The sequence below is a fragment of the Triturus cristatus genome, unplaced genomic scaffold (assembly GCF_964204655.1).
Source record: "Triturus cristatus unplaced genomic scaffold, aTriCri1.1 SCAFFOLD_166, whole genome shotgun sequence".
NCBI classification, from domain to species: Eukaryota; Metazoa; Chordata; class Amphibia; order Caudata; family Salamandridae; genus Triturus; species Triturus cristatus.
In genome coordinates, this window is record NW_028188130.1 from 1,740,590 (window position 1) to 1,765,504 (window position 24,915).

The following is a 24,915-nucleotide window of genomic DNA, read 5'->3' on the forward strand; positions in this document are numbered from 1 at the left end:
GTGCAGGCAACTATAACTCACGCGACCGCAATCCTCTGCTGATGACATATGTGTCTTTATGAAAAAAAAATATTTGCAATATATGTATAGCTAAAATTTAATGGAAGAAGACATGGGCAAATAAGTGTCTAAATACAGTATTAGCATCATATATATATATATATATATATATATATATATATATATATATATATATATATATATTTTCCACGTACTCCGTCAGTTATCCTGCTCCCAGCACAGCGGGTACCCCAGCCGCGAGGGCGGAACTCGCGAATCAATTTCTGCCACAGTTTTCAAAGATTGCTGTGCACTCTGGTCAAATGCAATAAAGTAATTTATTTTGATTCGTTGCTAAACACGATCTGTACACGATCTGCTGACAAACGCGTTTCAGCCTCCTGGCCTTCGTCAATGTCAATAGCGTTCAGTTTCCATAATCTATTTAAGCATTTGATTGGTTGCCATGATCATAGAAGAATGGAAATGAAAAGTGGACTTCATATATACAGATAATCAATGTGGGAAGATTGTCGGCCATCTTAACACTATGTAATGCCATCATTCTCAGTACTCGATTAAGACATCAAGTCTATGGGTTCTACGTTATAATTCCTAAATATATAATCAGAATTCTTTACATAATCCTCTCAAATTATAAAGACATAAAGTTTGTGAATCAAAGATATATTCATGCATTTCAATTCGCAATTAAGTAAACAGAATTCTGTACATGCAGCTTTTGAATTTATAAAAACACAATGTTTGCTGATCATAAACGTGTTAATTTATGCTCCCTGCTAATTTATACCCCAATTGGGTTGTTTTTACTCGATTTTTGTCACAGAAATAACGCTCTGAATGGGCTATCTTTCATTGTGATTGTCTGAGTGGTCAGTTGCCATTCTTCCCCATTGTCAAGGTGTTTCAAAGGGACAGCGTTTGGATTTCAATTACTTTATCCAATAAAGGACCAGAGTTCCTCCTCCTGATTAAGTCCCCCCGGGGTTTTGGTGCGCAGCTCCACTATGAGTTTCGCCTCAAGCTGTCTCAGTGACCTGATATATATATATATATATATATATATATATATATACATTTTTTTGTAGCTCAAACAAACTGATTCGAAGGTTGATGAATCCCTTTGAAACGCGTCACTTCCTGGAGTTCATGGAGAAGTGCCCCTGATGGTGCCATTGCTAATTTCGGCTTCTTCCAGAGCGCCGCCCCTGCGTGCTTAGCTGTCGCGCTGTCTGCCATGTGGAGTGGCACGAGGCCATGATATGGTCTTCTTGTGCAGCCGGATTGGCGGCCACGCCTGCCTCTCTCCCGGATGTATTGTGTAAAGGTGCCCAGTCGAGGAAATGTAGTGGGTTTTTCTTCCAGCCTGGTTACCTCGGCAAGGGAGGGGCGCGTCTTCATCGTACAGAGCAGTGCTGCTTGCGACCAACGTTCCAAGGCGCTCTATCTTTCGCTTGTTTAATGATTAAACTTTAATCCTTGTGATTGCACGCAGTGCCTGGGTGCAGTATACTATTTTCAAAATATAGCTTTAGGAGAAATGCTATTGGGGCGCCGCAGTGACTTACAGAGATGCTCAAAAACGTACTTTATGGGCTACGTCCATGACGAAATCTGTACTGATAAATAGAGTGGCCACATTACAATAGTGTGAGAAAATCGTACTGTGTTGCTCGGACTGTCAACATGACGTTAGTAAGTCAGATCAAACGATGGAAACTAAATGTCTCCCCTTTTGGCTTGTGTTGTTGGATAACCTAAGAGATTGCGAGTGTCATGCATGGTGAATGTTGTGCAGCAGTTAAACCATGTATCTATGTCCGTTTTCCATGCAGGGAAATATAAACACCAGCTAATGTAAGACAAGTGGTGTGAAAAAATCTCTCTGTTTCAAAGTAACAATTTAGGAAGCTGTATTAAACACCTTGAAAGGAGAATAAAAAAACAGAAGAAATTATCAATATTAAAGGTTTATGTATTTTCATTGGAACATGGTTCGTTTAGTGCATGCAGGTTGTGAAGTAAATAGGATTGGTTAAAGCAATCTAAAAACGCGGTATCCCAGGTGGGCATTTTGGGTGTTTAGTTCAATTCGCCTATAATTTGTGAAACAAAGGTGTGAGGACTGGACATGTGGGGCTCATAGAGTCCTCTGACAATCATGCTTGGAAAATATTCTTAATAAAGAGATCGGCAAGGAATTGTGCTTTTTAAATGTGTATGCTTAGGCCAAAGCGGACTAGGTTGGGAGTGGCATTCAGAGTATAAAGTATTGTTATCCACAGAATCCTTCAGACTACTGCGAACGTGGATGGCCATGGAGTCCATCATCTGGTAACATTGATTTCTCCAAAATTAATTAAATGGTTTTCTTTCTCCATCTGAAATGTTATTTTCTCTGTAGAGGAATTGCAGATTAAGCCTGACTGTTATCTCCAGCACAAAATAACGATCTAGCCAGCACCCTGCCCATTATAAATATCTACCCTTTGTGTCTTGTTGGTCTTGTTAGTCTGTCTCTCTTGGTTTGTTGCAGTATTTGTTTACTTTAGGCACTGGTTCCTGTTCAGCTGTTGGTTTGTGTGCATGAAGTCTACGGAAGTGGTAATGTGAGTGAATGTGGGTGCGCATCAGTTCCTTTGGATGCGTTCTCTAAGTGCGCACACCTAGAGTCATTTGGGCATCTCTGTTCATCACTCTCTGGCAGCGAATCTTTTGTCCGTTCATTCATTCATTCATCCATCGTGCCTAAATGCGTGTTATGACTATATTTTTTTTTTTTTTTTTTTTTAAAAGACCTTTATTTAGCAAAGGAATGATTACACTGCGTCACGCCAACAACCCGGAGGCAGGCCGCGATATCGACAAATGTGTCCAATTAAGGTGTAACATGGCAGGAGTCATAGGTAATGTCTGCATCCTAACATACAGGGAGATACACACCCATGGCTTCGATTAGGAGTACAACGGCGTAACCAGTGAAGAGTGGAAGGTCTTACATTTGTGGGCTTCGTGAACTGGAAACAAATCCTAGGCACACGGTCCCGTCCAGACGCTCCGGCGAGTACTGGGACCGCAGCTCATGGAGAAGGTAATGTATAGATAAATCGTCCACTACCACCTTTTCTCCCAACCCCCCCGCAACAGTCGGAGGGAAACAGCAAACTTTCGGTGCGGAACAAGTGCAGAAAACCAACAGACATCACAGCACGCTCACGCAGGGGCTCACGTACTAGGACCCGTCCGTCACGGAGGGACGACCACGAGCAGCATTGGTGGCCGTAGGAGGAGCGCAGGGCAGCAGCCATAGGGCGGGGGGGGGGGGGGGGGAAAGGGACGCAGCAGGACAAGGCAGCAAGACGCTCGGATGGGGAGGGGAGGCAACACGACAAATCCAACAGGCATGCAGCAGGCTCGGGATCCGGCAAGAGCAACACACTCCCCAGCCCCCAGGCACACCCACCAAGCATGCATCCATCCACCCATCACAGTGCGGATAGGGCCCACAGGCTTACCCCATGTCATCCGAAACACCCGTCCCAGGGGAGTCCCCAGAGGCAGCCGAACCCGCCCGCTCTCTTGTCCACTGCAGGAAGGGTTCCCAGATGTCATTGGGCCTAGATGCTGTGGGCATCGTCTCCCAGTAGGTCGTGAGCTGCGTCTGACCGTATGTAACGTCTCGAACCCATGCGGCGAACGTAGGCAAGGCTCCACGGCCCCAGTGTATCGCCACCTGACGTTTAGCGTAAAGTAGCAGCATCGCGTGCAGTTTCCTGTCAGCGGGTTCGGTGTCTTTAACGTATCCCAGGAGCCCCAAAAGCGGAGAGGGCTCATCTGTCCTGTGTAAAATGCGGTTGACGGCCTCAAAGATGCTCGACCAGTACTCAACTAGCTTAGGGCAGCTCCACGCCACATGAATGAAGGACGCGTCAGCTCCACCACACTTCCAACAGGAAGCGTCAGTGCGGATCCCCATGCGATGCAGCAGCACTGGTGTGCGGTAGTACCGGTGCAAGAATTTAAAATGGACCAGTCGAAGTCTATAGTTCGGTGACAGCGCTGTGAGTTGCTTACAGCAATATTCCCACATAACATCTGACAGGGTACCGTCCAGATCTGTGGCCCAAGCTTGTTTGGCCCCAGGCACGGTGAGCGGTGCCTGCTCCTGCATGCAGTTGTACAGTCTAGATACCAGCTTCGCGGGGGAGGGTCGTGACAGCAAGTTTTGAAGGGCATCCAGTTGTGGGGGTTCCTCGGGGAATTGAGGCCACATCTTTTTGCAGGACTCCCGGAGAGAGTGATACAGAAGCGCGTCCGAGAACGAGGTAGGCCGGCCGTCCAAACGGACACCCAACTCACCAAACGTCCCATCAGGGTAGATGTCAGCGAAAGTGACCACCCGTCTCCCCTGGAGCGTGAGGTTATCTCCCCTAGCGCTAAGGCAAGGCAGCATCGGGTTGCTTCGCAGCGGTATGGCCGGCGCATAGAGCAAGGGAAGGCCCGCCCTCCGGCGTAGCTCCTTCCATGACCAGCGGATCATCTCAACGGTGTCCACCTCCTTCGAGGGGCGGGAAACCCTGCCATACAACGCCACCCGGAGTGGCAGCGGGGCAACCGCGGTCAATTCCACCGCCACGTGCGGCTGGTAGGGGGTGGGGAATGCCCAGAAGTGGAGAAATTGAGCCTGAGCGCACATCGAGTAAAGCTTAAGGTCAGGCGCTCCAAGGCCCCCCTGTCGGAGCGGGAGTGTGAGCAAAGCCCAAGAGGTCCGCGCCTGCCGCCCAGCCCACACCAGAGATACAAGTAGGGAGCGGACTCGTGCATGGAAGCATGCAGTCATGGGCAACGGGAGATTAACGAACAGATAAAGGAATTTCGGGAGAACTACCATCTTTGCCAATGCCACCCTCGCCACCAGGGACAGGGGAAGTTTGTTCCAGACCTCCACCCTCCGCTCAAGCCAGTCGACCGCTCTGCCGAAGTTAAGAGACCATAGTTCCTGCGTGTCCCGACTAATCCAAATACCCAAGTATTTGACCGCGTCAATCTCCCAACGTAGGGGGTAGTCCGAAGGAGGTTGAGCTGTCTCGTCAGTGAGAGGGAATGCGACGGACTTGGACCAGTTTATAGACACGCCCGCCAGACCCTCGAAACGTACAAATTCTCGGAGCAGGGGATTCAAATTCTCTGCGGGGTTGGAGACATACAGAGTAACGTCATCTGCATAAAGTGAGATCAGCAGGCTGCGAGCGCTGAAGCCTATCCCCCTCGCCGTGTGGTGTTGGCGTATTCTGGCCGCCAGTGGTTCCATCGCAATTGCGAAGAGGAGGGGCGACAGTGGGCACCCCTGTCTAGTCCCCCTGGAGATGGGAAAGGGCCCGGACACCAGGCCATTCACACGCACCCGAGCACGAGGTCTGTCATATAGCAATTGGATGAGATTAATAAAGTTACGACTGAAGCCCATCCTGCCCAAGACACGAAACAGGTACGGCCACTCTAACGAATCAAAGGCCTTAGTCGCGTCTAAAAACACGACCGCGGCCTGGACGGAGGGGTGGAGATAATGTAGGATGGAGAAAAGTGTTCTGAGGTTGTGCGAGGTGGCACGGCCAGGGATAAATCCTGACTGGTCCGGGAGAGCAATGATCGGCAGTAGCGGCTGTAGTTTGTCCGCAATGACCTTGGCAAAGATTTTGGCGTCTACATTTATGAGAGAAAGGGGACGATAGGAGTCCAGGTACAGTTCGTCTTTGTCGGGTTTTAATAGAGTGACAATGAGTGCCTCGCGCATGGAGTCTGGGAGGGCATTCAGCTCTAGCGCCTCCACGAATACAGAGTGTAATTTCGGAGCTAGTTCTTCTGCGTATGTCTTGTAAAACATTGTGGTGAGTCCATCTGGGCCGGGAGCCTTATTAGCCGGCATGCTTTTGATGACCTGAGCTATGTCCTGAGCCGAGACAGGCAGGTCCATGTATTGCCTATGGTTGTCATTGAACCAGACAAGGGCTATAGAGTCAAGAAAATCGTCCAGGGAAGTCGGGGCAGTAGAGTGTTTGGATGTGTATAGAGAAGCATAAAAGTCAGCAAAGGCCTTCAGCACCGCCTCCTGGCCCGTGACCTGCGTCCCCTCACTGGACATGATAGTGTGGATATAGTGCGCCTGAGCCTGGGGAGCAATCAGCCTAGCCAGTGTTCTGCTCGGTCTATCACCCTCCACGTATCTGCGGGCTTCAGCCTGTTTCCCCAAGAACCTCACCTCTCTCTGCGCCTCCTCGTTGAATTCCAACAGTTTTGCCTTAAGACTACCTGCTGTAGCCAACGTCGGGTCCCGGCAGAAGGCCGAGTCCAGCTCCTTGAGTTCTTGCTCTAACTTAGCCAGTGTCCGACGTATGGTGTGTAGCACCCCCGCCCGCCGAGCTATACATTGGCCCCGTATTACCGCCTTAAAGGCGTCCCACACCACGGCCTCAGAGGAGGCTGAACCCTCGTTGTCCTCAAAGTACTTAACAATGTCATCCCTAATTTCTTCCGTGAACACCTGATCCGTAAGAGCGTGGAGCGGCAGTCGCCACGAAAACGCCCTAGGGGCCACGTTGGGTATACGTAGCTCTAGCATGCAGGGGGCGTGGTCCGAGAGCGACCTAGCCTGAATCTCCACCTCCCCCACCCATGTAGCCACCTCAGGGGACAGCAGCCAAAAGTCTAGGCGGGACCAAGCGTCGTGATGGCACGTGATACAGGTCCCCATTCTCTCCCCAGGGTGTCGGAGTCTCCACACATCAGTCAGTCTCCCCTCCTCCAGCACATCCAGCAACGCCTGTCTCGCCTTCGCATGTGTAGGTCTACTCGCGCCCCTTCTGTCCAATTCGTCATCCAACACCACGTTGAAGTCTCCCCCCACCACTATCAGGTTACAATCAAGCAACACAATTTGCGCCCAGACATTGCGGAAAAATTCAGGGTCATCCACATTGGGGCCATAGACAGCGGCCAGGACCAGCGGCCTACCCTGCAATGAGCCATGCACCAGTACATAACGACCCTCCTTATCCAGTACACAATGATGTTCTCTCCAATCCAGCCCCTTCCGTACGAGGACAGCCACCCCCCGGGCATAGTTTGAGTATATAGCTGAATATACATGCGACCACCTGTGGTGTTTCAGCCTGGGCGATGGGGTAGAGTTAATGTGAGTTTCCTGTAACAAGCAAATGTCTACATTGTGTCTAGTCAACATAGTATGCATCAATCTGGCTTTTTTATAGTCCCCAAGGCCACGAATGTTCCAAGTCCACAGTTTAACTCCCCTCATGTTTGCGGCACATCCAGGGTGACCAGGCCGCCTCTCCGCCCCCCCACACCACACCAACAGGCCCAGACCGCCACTCACCCCCGCGCAGCACAGTCATGAGATGATAAATTGCAATGCATTGCACCAGCACCGGTAAACAAACAAACAACAGTCCCTCCCAACCCCCACCCACGCCAACCCCCCAAACAGGTTGCGCTAGAATCCCATACGTGCTCTGAATCGCACTTGAGTCAACCGAGAACAAAAACAGGAGATTCCCCATGGGGCGAGGCGCTCCCAGCTGACACCCCTGAATGCACAGGGTGGCCGCACACTGAAGGTTCTACGCGACACCCGAGGGGCGCCCAGCGGCATGAAGCACACAGCACCGGAGTAGTATGCCGTCCAGTGCGCCCCAGACCTGTGACACAATCAGCAACCAAGACCCTCCCGACCCGAGCGGGCCAGCTCCAACAGGACCAGTAGCGTCCCCAGTGCACATCCAGAGGGGACCAAACAGTCCAGCAAATGTCAACTTTAGTGGAAGGGGCCAACCCAGATTACTTCACCCTTGGTACCTCAATCATTGTCGCTTGTGCGGGCCGCGTCCTCCTCCAGCCTCGGCGATTTGCGTCTGGCACCAGGGCCACCGATGTGTTTAGCGAACTTTAGGGCCTCCTTGGCGTCAGTGAAGAAGTGAGCAGTTCGTTCATGGAAGATTTTCAATTTTGCTGGGTATAACAAGGAGTATTGGACTCCGGCCTGCATCAGGAGCTTCTTCGCAGGTATAAACTCCTTTCTGGCTGCCTGGACTAGGGGGGTGAAATCAGGGTAAAATGAGATATGATTCCCTTTATGGATGATCTTGCCTTTTTCCCGGGCCAACTGCAGGATGCGGTCCCTGTCCTGGAAGTTGAGTAGCTTGACTAATATAGGGCGTGGGGTGGCGCCTGGTGGCGGTCTCTTGCCCAGTGTCCTGTGCGCCCTCTCCACCGTGAATACCTGGGACAGGTCCGGGTCGAACAGCTCGTGCAACAGATCGGACACAAAGACCTCCATCTTTCCGGTGTTGTCCGTCTCCGGAATGCCCGTGATTCGGACGTTGGACCTCCGGGAACGCGCTTCCAGATCGTCCGCCTTTGCTCGCATGGCCTCCAGTTCGCGCTCAATATTTGTGATGTGGTGTTTCGCCTGCTGCTGAAACTCGGCACATTCGGCATGCTTGTTTTCTAGGCAGTCGAGCCTCGTTTCGTGCACGTCCACTTTGGACTTTACCGCCTCTAGTTGTACAGCCATGGCATCCAGCTTTGCGTCGATGCTCTGCAAGCTTGATCTGACCTCCATCATTAAAGCGCCAAAATCGACTTCGGCTGCAGGGCTCTTGGGAGGTGACGACGCGGCCCCCGTGTCCACCGCCTGCTGCTTGGCCCTCTGTTTGTGGTCAAAGGACAATTTGGGCTGTTTTGCGTCCCTCGTGCCCCCCATCGCTGACCCGTGCAGGGCGCGAAGCGCAGCCCGTGGCAGGAAGCGCTCACTGGCGCGCCGCGCAGGCCCCCAGGGCTGACTGGCACAGTGCGAGGCGTTACAAGAGGGAACAAGGGGGCTGAAGCTCCAGATCCGGTGGGCTGCCCAGTGTCCGACGGCGACCCCTCCAAGTGGTCCCCACGATTTCCAAGTTGAGGACAAAGCGCGTGGGAGGCTCCGGCAGGAGGAGGCCGAGGCCGTCAGCACGTTATTTTATGTCCGGGAGCGGAGCTCCTGGTGCCAGGGCGCGATCGACACCTGTACACCCAGCGGTAATCAGCCGGGGCTCCAGGGCACATCAAGCAAGGGGCAGTTACAGCGTGGGCTATATAGCGTAGCGGGCCCGCAGTGTCTTCTCGATCGACCCAGTCACACTGCAAAATGGCGGCGTCGCTCCTCGGCTGCAGCCCCGACCTTCCCCCGATCCGTTACCTCTGATGGATGGCCGCTCCGCTCCTTCCCTCCGTGCACATTTAGCACCACGTAGTGGCCGCCGGCAGCTTCCAGCCCCGCAGCAAGGGCGCCAGAGTGGCCTCCTCTCCGACGATCTCCGTGGGCCTGGGAATCCCCGGGGTCCGGTCAAGCGTCACAGCCGCCTCGGGCTCCGCAGCAGCAGGCGGGCTCCAGCAGGCGGGCCGGCGTCAATCGCGGTCGCCAGGTCTCAGCGCGCAGCCGTTCGCGAGCGGCCAGGATTTAATCGGTCGTGCCTCCGGGCTGCCGCGTCAGTCTCACACGAAATCCGGGCCCCTCAGCAGCGTCGCGCAGGATTATTAAGGATTTATTCGTGTGCAGCCGGCGGAGCTCACTCAAAGAGCGGCCATCTCGCTGCTCGGTTAGCCACGCCCCCGTGTTATGACTATATTTGACGCTTTTTGTTGTAGTTCTGTACTCTTGAGTGCTTGCATGTGTGTTTTGTCTGTTAGACCCATGTGCACACACCAATGAACCTAGAGGCACTGAGCCTGTCAGACCATGAGTAATTGAGGCCTATAGATGTGTTTGTCTGCAAGTATTTCCGTTTGTGAGTGAAGCCATTCCTATAGTGTGACAATATTTGTGTTTGTCTTGTTGGTATGTTTCTGATACTACTTTTTTATTTCATGTACATTCTTGTGGATGTCTCTGGGCAGGAACATATCTAGTGCGCATGAATGTCAAAGGGAGGATAGCCTTTGATTTCTTTTCGTTCTACAGCAGGTTTGGTCTTCAGTAAATAGCCATGTCGGCTAAAGCCATCTCCGAGCAGACCGGGAAGGAGTTCCTTTACAAATACATCTGCACCTCCGCAGCTGTGCAGAACCGCTTCAAGTATGCTCGGATAACCCATGACACTGAATGGGATAAGCTGGTCCAGGAGCATCCCTGGCTGTTGACAGAGGTGAGAAGATGATGAAAAATTAGACATTCCTCGGGTGATGCTGTATAACCCTTCATGCATTATCTTCTTAATCCCTCCTGTCGGTGAAATTCTACAACCAAGTCTCTATCTGTCTTCTTGCCCAAGATCCTCTGTAGGTCTTTTTCCCAGTACTTATGCCCAGAAACATCCAGCCCTTCAAAAACAACCTTCACACATTTTTCCTTCTAGTTCGTCTTGTAACATCCTTCACCGGTCCTAGAACAGCTTCCACACAAGCTGTTTGCCATATCCTGTAGCATTCTTCATGCTGACTCTGAAAGTTTGATCTTGTCTCTAACCTTGTGCCCAAGAATCTCCCGGTCTTTAGAATTCGTCTCTGCAGATCTCATGCCAGAGGATCTCCCCTGTCCTTTTCCAAGCTCTTGTGATTAAGGCTCTTCACGGTCCTCGTGCACAGGGTTCTCCACACACTTCTACCTGAGTACTTTCTCCTCTCAGTGCCTGAGGACCTCCCACTGTCCTCTTTCAACACCATCCACCCAGGCTTTACTGCCCAGTCTTGTACCTTCCTTGGCACATGCTGATAACTCCATTCTGTAATACCCGTCTTGCTTCCCTTTGACCACTACCATCACCAAAGTCCTGTAAAAGATTTAACACAGGCTTCCTTGTCCTGTAACATCTTTCATGGACACCCTTGCCCTCTCACCCCTGTAAAATACTTCTTGCAGACTCCAGAATCCTATATAGTCATGTAAGTGGATGGATAATGACACAATAGAAAAGACTCCTACAAATGTGACCTGTTTCTTTTGAAATATACTGTATTGAAATTGCATTTATTATCGCGTACTACCCTTGACAGTGCACTGAGGCGCTGTATGGCGAATAGCACTCTACCCGGGATCCCAAACTTAGTGTTCAACCGTTGGTTCTTAGGGTTAGTCTTCCATGCTAAAGGAAACCATTCCATGCATTGCCTCCAGTTTCTTCTTGGTAATTAATGACTTGGGTGTGATCTTTAGAGGGGGCTGTTTGAGAAGCATATGCTTGCTGCAATTAACAAATTGTGTTGCAGGGATATAGTTTAAAAGAAGAGGGAGTAAGACGGATAGGAATGAGATTTAGCGTAGTCAATATGCACAGTCAGTGTTTCATGCAGGATTTTTTGCAAATCGAGCCAGTGGAGTTTTTTTGCCACTGACTCATTGTCAGTGAAATTGCTCTCCCTCCCTCGCAGCTCCACCATTAAGTGAGGCCTTCCCCAAGCCCCTGCACTCTAGAGTGTAGGTGTTCGAGGCCCTCCTCCACCCGCAGGTTTCACCTGCGCCTCATCCCTGGTGGTCCAGTGGACCTCTGTCTTCATTCTCTTGCTCCGCTTTTTCTCTCCTTTTCATTCATTTTTTTACCTCACTTCTATCTCCCCCCTTCAGTCTCCTTCTCGGTCTTTCTTCCATTATCTGTCGTTTTCCCCTCATTTCAAGCTCCCCCTTCACTCTCCTTCTCGGTCTTTCCTCCATTTTTCACTCGTTTTCTAAACATCTCAATCTCCCCCTTTCACTCTCCTGTCTCCTGTCTTTCCTCCACTGTTTCTTGCACTTTTCTCTTTTTGCCTTTTGCCTTTTTTCCTTTTGCCTTTTTCAGCCCGTTTTTCCCTGCCGCTGCGGCCAATTCCCCCCCCCCCCCCCCCCCCAACCCCCCAGCATGACCAGTGCGACCGGCCCAATCCAGCTCCCCTCCCCGCCTTCCAGCTATCCAGCCCTCCCCGACCCCTACTTAATGGCGACCGGGGTGCCAAAGGCCAGCTCGTCTGCTCTTGTCTGCGACCAGCGCCAGGAACCCTCGATCTCTGCCTCACCAACGCTACGACCCAGCGGCACTTCACACTCTCAACCCAGGCCGCAATAACAACTGCAATCTAGCATGACCAGCCGACACCCACGGACCCTTCAGCTGTCACTGCTGCTGGCACACCTGCAGCACCGCCAAGACCACTCACCCAGCGCAATCCGCCTGCAAGAACACAACCGAACCGAAGACCCTGCAATGCATACTCCTCAACGTCCAATCCCTCCACAAACACGCCACTGAAATCTGGGACATCCTCAAGAGCACTATCCCGGACGTAGCATTATTTACCAAAACCTGGACCAACACCACCTCTGGACCGGACATCGCGATTGCCATTATCCAAGGATACAAGATCTCCAGGAAGGACCGCCTCACCCGCCCGGGAGGAGGAATCTCCATCGTCCACTGGACCCCAGCACGACATCCCTCCTGGACAACCTCCACAACATTGGACTTCTCCAGATCCTGACCGAACCCACGCACTCAGCAGGACACACCCTCGACCCCCCTCGTCACAACAGGAAACTCCATCACCTTCAGCCACACCACCGAACTCCCATGGACTGACCATCGATGCGTCCACTTCACCTTTTGAACACCCGCCATCCACAGACACCAGCACCTGCTCCCACGAAGAAACCTGGACCAGAATCACCGACTATCAGCTAACCTCCTCACTCAGCAACTCCACCCCAACCATCGCGGAAAACGACGACGCCAACACCGCAGCCAGAACCATGCACAGATGGATCTCCGACAGTGCCAATACCATAGCCCCCCTCAAGAAAAACACCTACGCCAAGAAAACCGGATGGTTCACCACCGTACTTCGAGAGTCCAGACACATTTACCGCCACCTCGAAAGGCCTGGAGGAACACCAAATCCACAGAAGCCCAAAACTTCAGAGCCGCCACAAACGCCCACCACCAACTCATAAGAAAAACGAGGAAAAAAGAGATTGAAGACCATCTCCACTCATGCACAGAACAGCAAAGAACTCTTCAACATCAAGGAGTTCGCCCAACCCACCAGCAAGTCCACCGACATCCCTCCCTCCCTCACAAGACCTCTGCGACAAACTCAGCACCTTTTTTCCACCACAAAATCAAGAGCATCTACGACAACTTTGACGAAGACAAACAACACACTGAACCCTCACCAACTACCCCGACACCCTGAAGCCAGTGATCAACAATTGGACAGCCCTCGCCACCGAAGACACACTGAAGACGATTAAGTCAATCCCCCACGGACCCCTGCCCCCAAAACATTTTCAACAGAGCCGCCGACACCATCGCACCCATGCTCTACCACACAATCAACCGCCTTGTTCCCTGACGACTGGAAAAACACTGAGATCAACCCCCTCCTGAAGAAACCCTCGGAGGACCCCACTGACCTAAAAAACAGACCCATATCCCTGCTCCCGTTCCCAACAAGTCATCGAGGGCCATCAACAGCCAACTCGCCACATTCATCGAAGAGCACAACATCCTCGACTCCTCCCAATCCGGCTTCAGAAAAAACCACAGTACGGAAACCGCCCTCCTTGCTGCAACAGACGACATCGTACCTTACTGGACAAAGGAGAAACAGCAGCCCTCCTCCTTGACCTCTCAGCGGCGTTCGACACAGTCTCTCACCACACCCTAATACGCAGACTCCACGACGCAGGGATCGAAGACCAGGCCCTCTACTGGATCCGCTCCTTCCTCTCCGGCAGAATGCAGAGGATCAGTTCCCCCGCTCCCCCCCCCACTCTCCCCCCTCACTTTCCTCTCGCACCATATACCTACCACTTACGGAGTCCCCCAGGGGTCCTCCCTCACCCCTTCACTCTTCAACGTCTACATGGCTCCGCTCGCCCCCCATCGTCAACCTACGGACTCAACATTGTGTCATACGCAGACGACACCCAACGCATCCTCTTCTTATCCAACGAACCCAACACCGCCAGACACCTTTCGAGAAGGCATGGAAGCCGTCGCCAAATGGATGAAAAATAGTTGTCTACAACTAAAAACCAACAACTGAAGTACTAATCATGGGCCCAAACCCAGACGCCTGGAACGACACCTGGTGGCCCGCCTTCGGAAGCCCGTCCACGCCCACGGACCACGCATGCAACCTGGGAATCTTCCTGGACGCAGAGCTCAAAACGGACCACCAGATCAACTCCGTCTCATCCTCCTGCTTCCACACCCTCTGCCTCCTACGTAAGACCTTCAAATGGATCCCCCTCGAACACAGAGACTGTCATTCACGCCCTGGTCACCAGAAGGCTTGACTACGGCAAATCACTCTAACCTCGCCCGCAAGCTAAAGAACATCCAAAACGCCGTCGCAAGACTGGTCCTCGACCTGCCAAGACACTGTCGCATCTCCCAGCACCTGCGCACACTCCACTGGCTCCTCATCGAAGCTAGAGTTACCTTCAAGATGCTAACCCATGCTCACAAGGCCCTCCATTACATGGGACCAGCATACCTGAATAGCCGACTCAAATTTCACGCACCCCAAAGGACCGTACGATCAGCCCAGCTCTCATACGCCGTGTTCCCCCCCCCCCCCCCCCCCCCGCACCAGAACAACCAGATCGGGAGTCCGCTCCTTCTCCTTCTGCGCGGCCAGAGCCTGGAACGATCTTCCGCTCCACCTCAGACAGATAACATCTCTCCCCATCTTCCCAAGAAACCTCAAAACCTGGCTCTCCGACAGACCCCCCCCCCCCCTCCTTGAGGGACTGGAACCTGCTAACCCTCCCTCCCCCCCCCCCCCCTTTCCCCAAACAGAAAACAAAATGTATCTTTGTTATGTGATTTGGAGATCTCTGAAATGGCACCTTGGCCCCATAGTTAACGTTGACTACTATTTACAAAGCTTTGTAGTCCCATGCAGTTAAACATGTTTGAGAGTGGTGATGTTGATTATCAGTGCGTTTATATCAGCAAAATCTACTTGAGCATGTATAGATGCACTAACTGTTACCAATGAAGCACCTTTTACTTAGACGTCCTGAGATGCAAGATATGTAACACGAAAAATAGAGTGACTGAGGGCAAGGTGGATTGATTCTCGTTGTCATTTGTGATTCTCTGATTAGCAGATGCAAAGGGGATGGTGTAGAGAATGTAGCAGTACAGTATGATTGTACGCTGGAGGATGGATACATTTTAATATTGGTGATTTCCACGTATACAACGATAATCGGAATGGAAGCAGGGTGGTGGGTCGTTTTTTAATATTTGCATGTTTAGGATATCAGGCAGGCATTCTTGGCCGTCCTCTTCTCAACCATTAGAATAGGTTTGTATTTTCATTTAACAAGTAGGTGCCATGACCATCTCTATAGTTAATAGTGATAGTTCTTAATGAAATTTCTGGTTGTTTTTGTTTTATTGTTATTTCTTCTCTACGCCCTGTCTTCAGCCTCTGGTTGTGAAGCCCGATCAGCTCATCAAGCGCCGCGGGAAGCTTGGCCTGGTCGGTGTTAACTTGAACTCGGATCAGGTGAAGAGCTGGCTCAAACCGCGGCTCGGAAAAGAAACCACAGTGAGTAAATGGCATCGGTGATTGGGCGTACGGGGCGTGAAGGGGCTTGGCCGTTAAGGAGGGGTGGGAGAGGTTCAGGTGAGAGAGTGCAGCGCTCATGGCCAGAGGTGGGGTAATGAAATAGGAAGGATAATGAAATGGGAAGTATTTCAATAGATGGGTTAGAGTAGGTAACATGGCAGGGGTGTCCAGGACACTGAGGTCAGGGAAGGGTCCAGGGCAGGAGGGGATTGTGGGAAGAGGATTGAGAGCAGGGTAAGGAAATTATCTAGATTCGGGCCAGGGAAGGGACTTGGGCAGGGTTTCTGGAGGGAGATTTATATCATGGGATGATATGCAGTATAGCTGAGGTGTGGGGTAGACTAGGGCAGATGTGACCAAGAATGTTCCAGGGCGCTGGTGATTTAAAAAAAAAAAAACTTAAAAAAAAAAAAACTTTTGGTAAATTTAGGTAATTTCTGAAATAGACTTTGATATGCCTAATCTAATGTCCTAGTAGTACTATATATTATTGTGAGATATGATTCTGATGTGTCATTGCTTTTTTTTTCTCGCAGAATAGAGTAGAAGTTCAGATGTGCACCGTCTTGGCATGGTGTCTGCCATTGCGACTTGTTCCCGGATGATTTGATGTTACCCTGGAAACAAAGTGACGTGGTAGACCTTGGCATAATTTGAGAGGAGATAGTGGGGGAGAGCATGGACATTCTGTCCCTGGACTTGAGTTATGATATGACTGATGCGCTCGCTCACCGCTGGGCTCTAGACAGGGGCCTGCCCTAATGTACTTGTCCACAGATGAAGTACAAACCGGGATCTGGCAGCTAATGTGAGCGATAGGTTAAAACCACTCTACTTCGTGTTATGTGATAGGAGCGCAAAGGTGGCAATGGATCAAAAGCTTTCAAAACCCATTTATTTTCATGGGCTGATATTTTTATAAAAATATCAAATATTCTTGTTTTTTTGGTAACAGATCAAATCTGAACACTGCACACAGTGGTTCACAATAAAGCCATCTAGGGTAACATCGGCGACAAAGGTTTGAATTTTAATATCCAGTGTCATCTAGCCCAGGCCAAAAAAGCTCACGATCTTCCCCCAGATTTGACCCTGTTTTTGGGAACATTCCTGTGTGTCGTGGACTGTTGAGACAGTCACTGGTCTAGTATACTAAGCAGTCGCTAATCTTATAAGCCTGCAGCTCCAGGCAGAGCTCGGAAGACTTGGAAAATATAAGCACGCTTTTACACGACTGCTGTTTCATGACTGGTTCCCATTTTGCAGTATCAAAGAGCATCACTTTCGAGTTGTTAACAGTGGTGCATAAAAACCTCGCTTTCATGGCATAGAGGTTCCTGCGAGATCAAAACTGCTGTCCCACCCTCTGGCAACCTTCACTCTACAAGTCAAAGGAAGCTCCGGTTTCTAGGTTGTTCCTTTGATTAATAGAGCGGCAAATACAGTTAAGGGTTGGTCAAACATCTGATTTCTTACAACAATTCTAAGTTTGTAAGAAACCTGTTGACCTTGCGAATCGCGCCATTTGAGCAGCTGGACAGAGAAGCTTGTTGGCGTAAGGTTATCTGTGCATTGGCAGGAAGATGGGAGCAGGGTAACATTTATTTTGTGCTGTAGAAAATGTAAACGGGTGCAGCTGTTAGTTGAAGCAAGAGATTTTCTACTTAAACGCCTCCGCTGACTGTATGCAAAGTAGCGCTACCCCTGTAATTGAGTATTTTTTTTTTTTGCCTGCTAAGTGTAGTATTTTGGGTACCTGCTCTCGACTGTAAGGCGTATGCAGTGTACGTCTGTGAGGATTTCAAGATTTATAACAGGCTGTGAGCTATTTGTTAACGGTCTTAAGTTTGTTTGCAAATGCACTGTCCAGTTTTGTTGGCCAGAGTAGCCGATCCCCATGGTATTTAAGATAGCAAAGTGTCTCCTCCCTCCAGGGCTGAAATGGGAACTAAAAACCGTCCTGGTGAAAATGTTCAAACCAGTTCCGTTCCCTTCCTACCCTCTCTCTGGCTCGCTTTCCATCCATCCATCTATCCATCCACCCACCCATTCTGTCTCTCCTTTCCCTCTCCCGCTGTTCGTTGTCTTCCTCGCTCACTTCTTTACATGTCTATGTTGGTGTGGAAAAAATGCACAATTCTTTCACTCGTTTTCTGAAGCCCCCGTTGTGAAATTAAACTGGGGGAGGCTGGAGAAGAAGAGGTGTTTGCAGCAGCTATAGGCCTTCACAATCCGGCCTCTGATGGCTCTAGACCGCTAGGGAAATGCCCGATGGAATACGTGGCTGGCCACCCTCCATGCAGGCAACTGGTGTATGAGTTTGAGGGCGAACCCTATTGGGCTGCTGCCATTTAAATGCCAATTTCATTATGGAGTCTCAGGGATACGCTTGCGCCCGAAGAGAGCAAGAGCCCTAGTCATGTCTCGGAGGGGAGGGAATAGAGGTAGGGAGAGATGGCGAGCGTACTGTTTTTAGGTCTCGACCTTTTGGAATGTATACGATTGCAGCGTGCACTCGGCGAGACAAACAAGACAAAAGATTTGCACGCGGGGATTGGATGCTTTACTGGCGGCGTGATACTCTGGGGACTTTTTTTTTTTTTCCGCTGCCAGTAAAGCCAGTCCCCGCGTGCACGTCTTCTGTCCGCCCTGTAAAGAGTCCGCGCTTGTTTTACAAGGATTGGCAAGGAGCAAAGACTCCCTATCTGGAAGTCGTAGTCCCTGTTCACCATCATTGAGTGAAAGTGCCACATTACACTGGTTTGTCCAACAAAAACTGCACTTGAGTGGGATGCTTCTGATGACAAGGAGCTGATCTAGATCTCTTTTTTTAAATTTCCAAATCAACAAATGCTAATTGTGGAAAGTGAAAGGTCTTGTTTGCTGGTGCTATGTATAGTGCCCAGGCTCGCAGCTACTGCTTTTCCTACAAATTGTACACATTGTGGAAAGATGCATCCGCTGTTTGTCATCTGCTCAAATATTTACATCCTGTCTTTGGCACCGAGCAGCTGAAAGGACTCTGGTCACACTGAAATCGAACAATAGCAAAAGTTATGTATAAATAGATGCATGAAGGCCCATTCCTGCCACATCAATGCTCACACCAAGCTTAAAATGCGACACAATGAAAATACATAAATGATTATCACGTTTGTTTAGAAATAGGTATCCGTTTTTTTTTTTTTTTTAATGATACGTGGACAACGTTTGCAAAATTACTTATTTTGTGAAATACATTCCAGTGATTCTGCAAATATCTCTGCAAGAGTATAACTCCCCATCATCAGTGATGTCATTTGAGATGTCATCAGTGATGTCATCAGTGATGTCACTGACCATGTCATGAGTGATGTAATATGTGACATCAGCAGTGCATTGCGGGGGCGCGAGTTATAGTTATCTGAACTAACTATAACAGGGGAATTTCAATGGTTTTGTACGAGTGAAATGTCCAGCTAACTATAACATGTGTGAAACCTATGTTTTTTTCAGTGAATTTGCAAGGTTTCCTAAATGGTAATTCCTAACTATAACGTGTGTGAAACCTATGGTTTTTTTAAGTGAATTTGCAAGGTTTTTTAAATGCTAATTTATGAATGTGTTATATTTTTTAAATATTTATTTTACAATAAGCTACCTATGTATATAGTTATAGATTGACTTTATCCTGTAATATGGAATGCCTCGGCTTTTTTTTTTTTTTTTTTAAATTTGGATAAAGTTGAACAGCATAGTTAATATCTTCTATAAACGTATAAACACTTCACATTTTTTTTTTTAAGGGTTTCTGACCATGCGCGCAAGGTGCACGCATGCGTACGTGCTCCGTGTGCGCATGCGTACGTGCTCCACGTGCGCATGTGTACGTCGTGCGTGCTCGTTACGCGCATGCGTGCGTGCTCCGTGCGCGCACGGCAAGTCATGTGATTTAGAAACACTTTTCATTGGTTTATAGTAGTTTCAGTTCCAGAAACTTCCAACACAACACAACACCACATCCACTCCCCTCATTATTTCTTCTGATTCCCTGGGAAAAGGAGCTGAGCAGCTTTTCCGGTACTCCAGTACTAGAGAATGGCAGAGCAGCAGTCATCTTCTGGGAGTGAGCAGGAGACTCTTGTGTGACAGAGGAAACAAAGACTCTTTTATATGGCAATTGTTTACATTTCCAGAGGGGCAGAAGAAGGTGAATGCTCCAAAAGTCACCTGCACTATTTGTGGTGTTGTCTTATCAAGACGAGATCCTAAAAAGAAATACTCTTAGTATTTTCACTATGATCAGGCACGTTAAAGAGTACATTCTGTGGCTTTTGCTCGAGCTGCTAGAGACAACCCTCCAGCAGCTCAGCCGAGCACATCGGCAGCTCAGCCGAGCACTTAATCTGCGGCGGCAGCTTCACCTGCTTCTTTTTCTCTGGATATACACCCTCTGTTCAAGATGGTGCATATACGGTGCAATGCGTGCAATGCTCTTCTCTCTTATGGTGACACCAGCATTCCCCTAATAGAGAGCAAGATACAGCAGCACACATGCGGCACCCCATAATTTTTTTCATTTTTTGTTCCTCAATTAACACAACGGCTCTTTTTAGAGCCACCTAACATCTAAACACTTAAACTTGAATTTTAATTCTATTTTTTTTATAATTTTTTTTCCGCCGTGCGCGCACGGTGCGCGCACCTTGCGAAGGTGCGCGCACGGTGCGCACACCTCGCGATTTTAAAAATAAAATAAAATGTTTTTTTCAACCTTCAGGGACCCCCTGACAAAAGCTAGGGGGTCAGGAACTCTGTACCCTGCCCCCTTTTCACGTTCTCCACCTTTCTTTTTCACTGTCACACACACAAAATGCCGGACAACACTTCCTGATTTCGACCGATTCGAATGTTGACTGACATGTAACCACCAATAACAATTACGCTCGCGCACGTTAAGGTGCGCGCTTCTAGATATTTATGTACTTTTAACTGCAATTTTCTCAGGAACTACTGAACAGATTGACACCATATATGCAAAAGGCACATCCCAGACCTGAGGACTACCTCTTTGCCAAATTTCAAGTAATTCTGTTCAGCCGTTCGGGCTGTACCTTCGACTAAAGGTCCTATGGGAAAATGCATGGGGAAAATGCATTTTCGGACCCCCCTTTTTTCTCAGCCCCCGCTTGACGAATCACCCCGAGACTTTCAGGGTAGGAGCTGAGCGGAGCGCCCCATTAGTTTTGAAAATTTCGCGATGATCCGTCAACCGGCGCCAAAGTTATTCAAAATAGAATTTTCAGATTTCCTATGGAAACACGGTCCGAACTATAACTATCTACTGGCGACCGCCAGTAGATAATATATATATATGTGTGTGTGTGTGTGTGTGTGTGTGTGTGTGTGTGTGTGTATATATATATATATATATATATATATATATATATATATATATATTCACTGAAAAAACCCATAGGTTTCACACACGTTATAGTTAGGAATTAGCATTTAAAAAACCTTGCAAATTCACTTAAAAAACCATAGGTTTCACACATGTTATAGTTAGCTGGACATTTCCCTCGTGAAAAACCATTGAAATTCCCCCGTTATAGTTAGTGCAGGCAACTATAACTCGCGCGACCGCAATCCTCTGCTGATGACGTCGGATATTACATCACTGTATTTAGACACTTATTTACCCATGTTTTCTTCCATTAATTTTTAGCTATACATATATTACAAATATTTTTTTTTCAGAAAGACACGTCATCAGTGATGTAATATCTGACGTCATCCGCAGAGGATTGCGGTCGCGTGAGTTATAGTTGCCTGCACTAACTATAACGGGGGAATTTCAATGGTTTTTCACGAGTGAAATATGTCCAGCTAACTATAACGTGTGTGAAACCTATGGTTTTTTCAGTGAATTTGTACAGTTTTTTAAACGCTAAGTTATGGTTTTTTTTTTTTTTTTTTTTTGGTTTTTCACCGTGCGCGTACCGTACGGGCACGGTGCGCTTCGCGCACCGCGCGCCCACATTACGCAGTTCGCTGAATTTTTCCGTTTCTACCGTACACGCACGCTACGCGTACTCCGCGATTTTTTGCAAAAAAATTAAAGGAAATTTTGGCCCTTCCTGGTTTCGACCGATTCGAATGTTTACTAAGATCTAACAACCAATCAGAATCGCGCTCGCGCATGGCAGCGTGCTCGTACGGTAAGTTTTACCGTACGCGCACGGTGCGCGTATATATATGTGTATGTATATATATATATGTGTATGTATATATATATATATGTGTATGTGTATGTATGTGTGTATATATATGTGTGTATATATATGTGTGTATATATATGTGTGTATATATATATATGTGTGTGTATATATATGTGTGTATATATATGTGTGTGTATATATATATATATATATATATATATATATTATATATAAATAACCTACTGGCAGTCGCCAGTAGGTAGTTATAGTTAGGACCCTGTTTCCATAGGAAATCCGCAACATTCTATTTGGAATAACTTTGGTGCCGGTCGACGAATCCTCGCGAAATTTTCAAAATAGGTGGGGCGCTACGCTCCGCTCCTACCCTGAAAGTCTCGGGGGGGATTCGTCAAGCGGGGGCTGAGAAAAAAGGGGGGTCCCAAAACGCGTTTTTCCCATGCATTTTTCCATAGGACCTTTAGACACAGCTACAGCCCGCAAGGCTGAACAGAGTTAATTGAAATTTGGCAGAGAGGTAGTCCTCAGGTCAAGGAAGTGCCTTTTGTAGGTGTGGTGTAAATCTGTTCAGTAGTTCCTGAGAATTCCATTTAAATCAATATATATATCTGTGGCAGCTTACGGTGCGCTTACCGTGCGCTTACGGTAAGCTTACCGTACGCGTACGGTGACGTGCGCGAGCGCGATTCTGATTGGCTGTTAGATCTTAGTAAACATTCGAATCGGTCGAAACCAGGAAGCGGCGGCCGCCATTTTCTCTCTCGCACTCTGAGGGGGGGGGGAGGAAAAACAAAGGCAAAAAACATGTAAAGGGGCGGTTTAGACAGCTCCTAACCACCTAGCCTTGAAGGTGTCCCCAAAGATCTCCCAAGCCCAAAAATTCAAATTTTTTTTTTTTTGAAAAAGCGCCGATTACGCTTACCGTACGCGTACGGTAAAAATTATTTAAAAAAAAAAAATTATCCACACTCTCCCCACCCCGTGTGCAAATAGCGCCCGAAGGTCACCATTTGTGCATGGCATATATTCTCAATGTGAAAAATAAAAGCATCCCTTTTCCAACGAAGCGCATAATATGTCCTCCATGTGCGCACGGTGCGCGAAGCGCATCGTGCGTACATGGCCCATGCAGCGTAACGTGGGCACGCGGTGCGCGTAGCGCACCGCGTGCCCACCGAGCGTGCACGGCACTAACTGCGTAAAGTGGGCGCGCGGAGCGCGAAGCGCACCGCGTGCGCGCACGGAACGAACTGCGTTAAGTGGGCGCGCACGCCACGAATGGCGTAAAGTAACTTAGCATTTAAAAAACCGTACAAATTCACTGAAAAAACCATATGTTTCACACACGTTATAGTTAGGAATTAGCATTTAAAAAACCTTGCAAATTCACTTAAAAAACCATAGGGTTCACACATGTTATAGTTAGCTGGACATTTTACTGATAAAAAACCAATGAAATTCCCCCGTTATAGTTAGTGCAGGCAACTATAACTCACGCGACCGCAATCCTCTGCTGATGACATATGTGTCTTTATGAAAAAAAAATATTTGTAATATATGTATAGCTAAAATTTAATGGAAGCAGACATGGGCAAATAAGTGTCTAAATACAGTATTAGCATCAGCAGAGGATTGCGGTCGCGTGAGTTATAGTTGCCTGCACTAACTATAACGGGGGAATTTCATTGGTTTTTTTATCAGTAAAATGTCCAGCTAACTACAACATGTGTGAAACCTATGGTTTTTTCAGTATATATATATATATATATATATATATATATATATATATATTACCTACTGGCGGTCGCCAGTAGGTAGTTATAGTTAGGACCACGTTTCCATAGGAAAACCTCAACATTCTATTTTGAATAACTTTGGCGCCGGTCGACGAATCCTCGCGAATTTCTCAAAATAGGTGGGGCGCTACGCTCCGCTCCTACCCTGAAAGTCTCGGGGGGATTCGTCAAGCGGGGGCTGAGATAAAAGGGGGGTCCCAAAACGCGTTTTTCCCATGCATTTTTCCATAGGACCTTTAGAACGAGCTACAGCCCGAACGGCTGAACAGAATTACTTGAAATTTGGCAGAGAGGTAGTCCTCAGGTCAAGGAAGTGCCTTTTGTAGGTTTGGTGTAAATCTGTTCAGTAGATTCTGAGAAAATAGCCTTTAAATCAATATATATATCTGAGCCCGCTTACGGTACGCTTACCGTACGCTTACGGTAAGCGTACGGCGGCGTGCGCGAGCGCGATTCTGATTGGCTCTTAGATCTTAGTAAACATTCGAATCGGTCGAAACCAGGAAGCGGCGGCCGCCATTTTGTGTATTTCACTCTGAAAAAAAAGAGTGAAAACAAGGAAAGGGGGCAATGAGGAGAGTTACAGACCCCCTAACATTTGTAAGGGGGTCAAAGAAGGACAGAAAAGTACAAAAAAAACATTTATTGATTTAAAAAAAAATCACGGGGTACGCGTACGGTAAGCTTACGGTAAGCGTACGGTAAAAAAAAAAAAATAGATAAATGAAAAGCAGATTTAAGAGTTTAGAAATTAGGGAGCTCTAAAAAGAGCTGTTGTGTTTATGAAGTCATTTTTTTAGTGGTACCTACAAGTAAGTACCGATGCAGAGTCTAAGGTTCAAGAGGAAGACTCTGTTCCCTTCATCATTGAAGTGCACACCATCTCCTCTATAAATGTCTTGCATGTCATAACGCAAGTTGTTGTGGTAAATGGCACCCATCCCATAGTCACGGAGGAAAGCAGAAACAGATTTGTTGACGTGCTTTCTTGCTTTGTCAATCTGTGGACAGAAATGATTGGACCAGTTCCATTTTTGCCTTTGGCATATGTTGGAAAACACAAAGGCAGTTTTAGGGAAAAGTGTAAACAGTTGTGCAAAGGTGTCCTTCATAAGCATTTCCAGACCTACCCCAGTCAAAGTGCCTAGGTCATTGCCACCACAGTGCACTATTATGAGGTCAGGGTGTTGGATTTGAATGAAGGATTTCACCAATGGCATCAATTGGTGCCACTTTAACCCTCTCTGACCAATCCATTTAATGTCTACATTTGGCAA

At 48.4% G+C, this 24,915-nt stretch overlaps 1 protein-coding gene across 2 annotated transcripts in view; it reads left to right on the plus strand.

Annotated features, from left to right (window-relative positions):
* LOC146769587 (ATP-citrate synthase-like) overlaps positions 1–24,915 on the plus strand; it is a 229,210-nt gene that overhangs the window by 96,280 nt on the left and 108,015 nt on the right. The window contains exons 2-3 of one of the 2 annotated variants that reach the window (XM_085640494.1): positions 10,037–10,217; positions 15,481–15,603. In XM_085640494.1, the coding sequence (XP_085496620.1) occupies positions 10,059–10,217; positions 15,481–15,603 (282 nt within the window). In that variant the 5' untranslated portion in view covers positions 10,037–10,058. Of the gene's footprint in view, positions 1–10,033; positions 10,218–15,480; positions 15,604–24,915 lie in introns of both variants that reach the window. The other variant, XM_085640493.1, reaches the window with a different exon arrangement.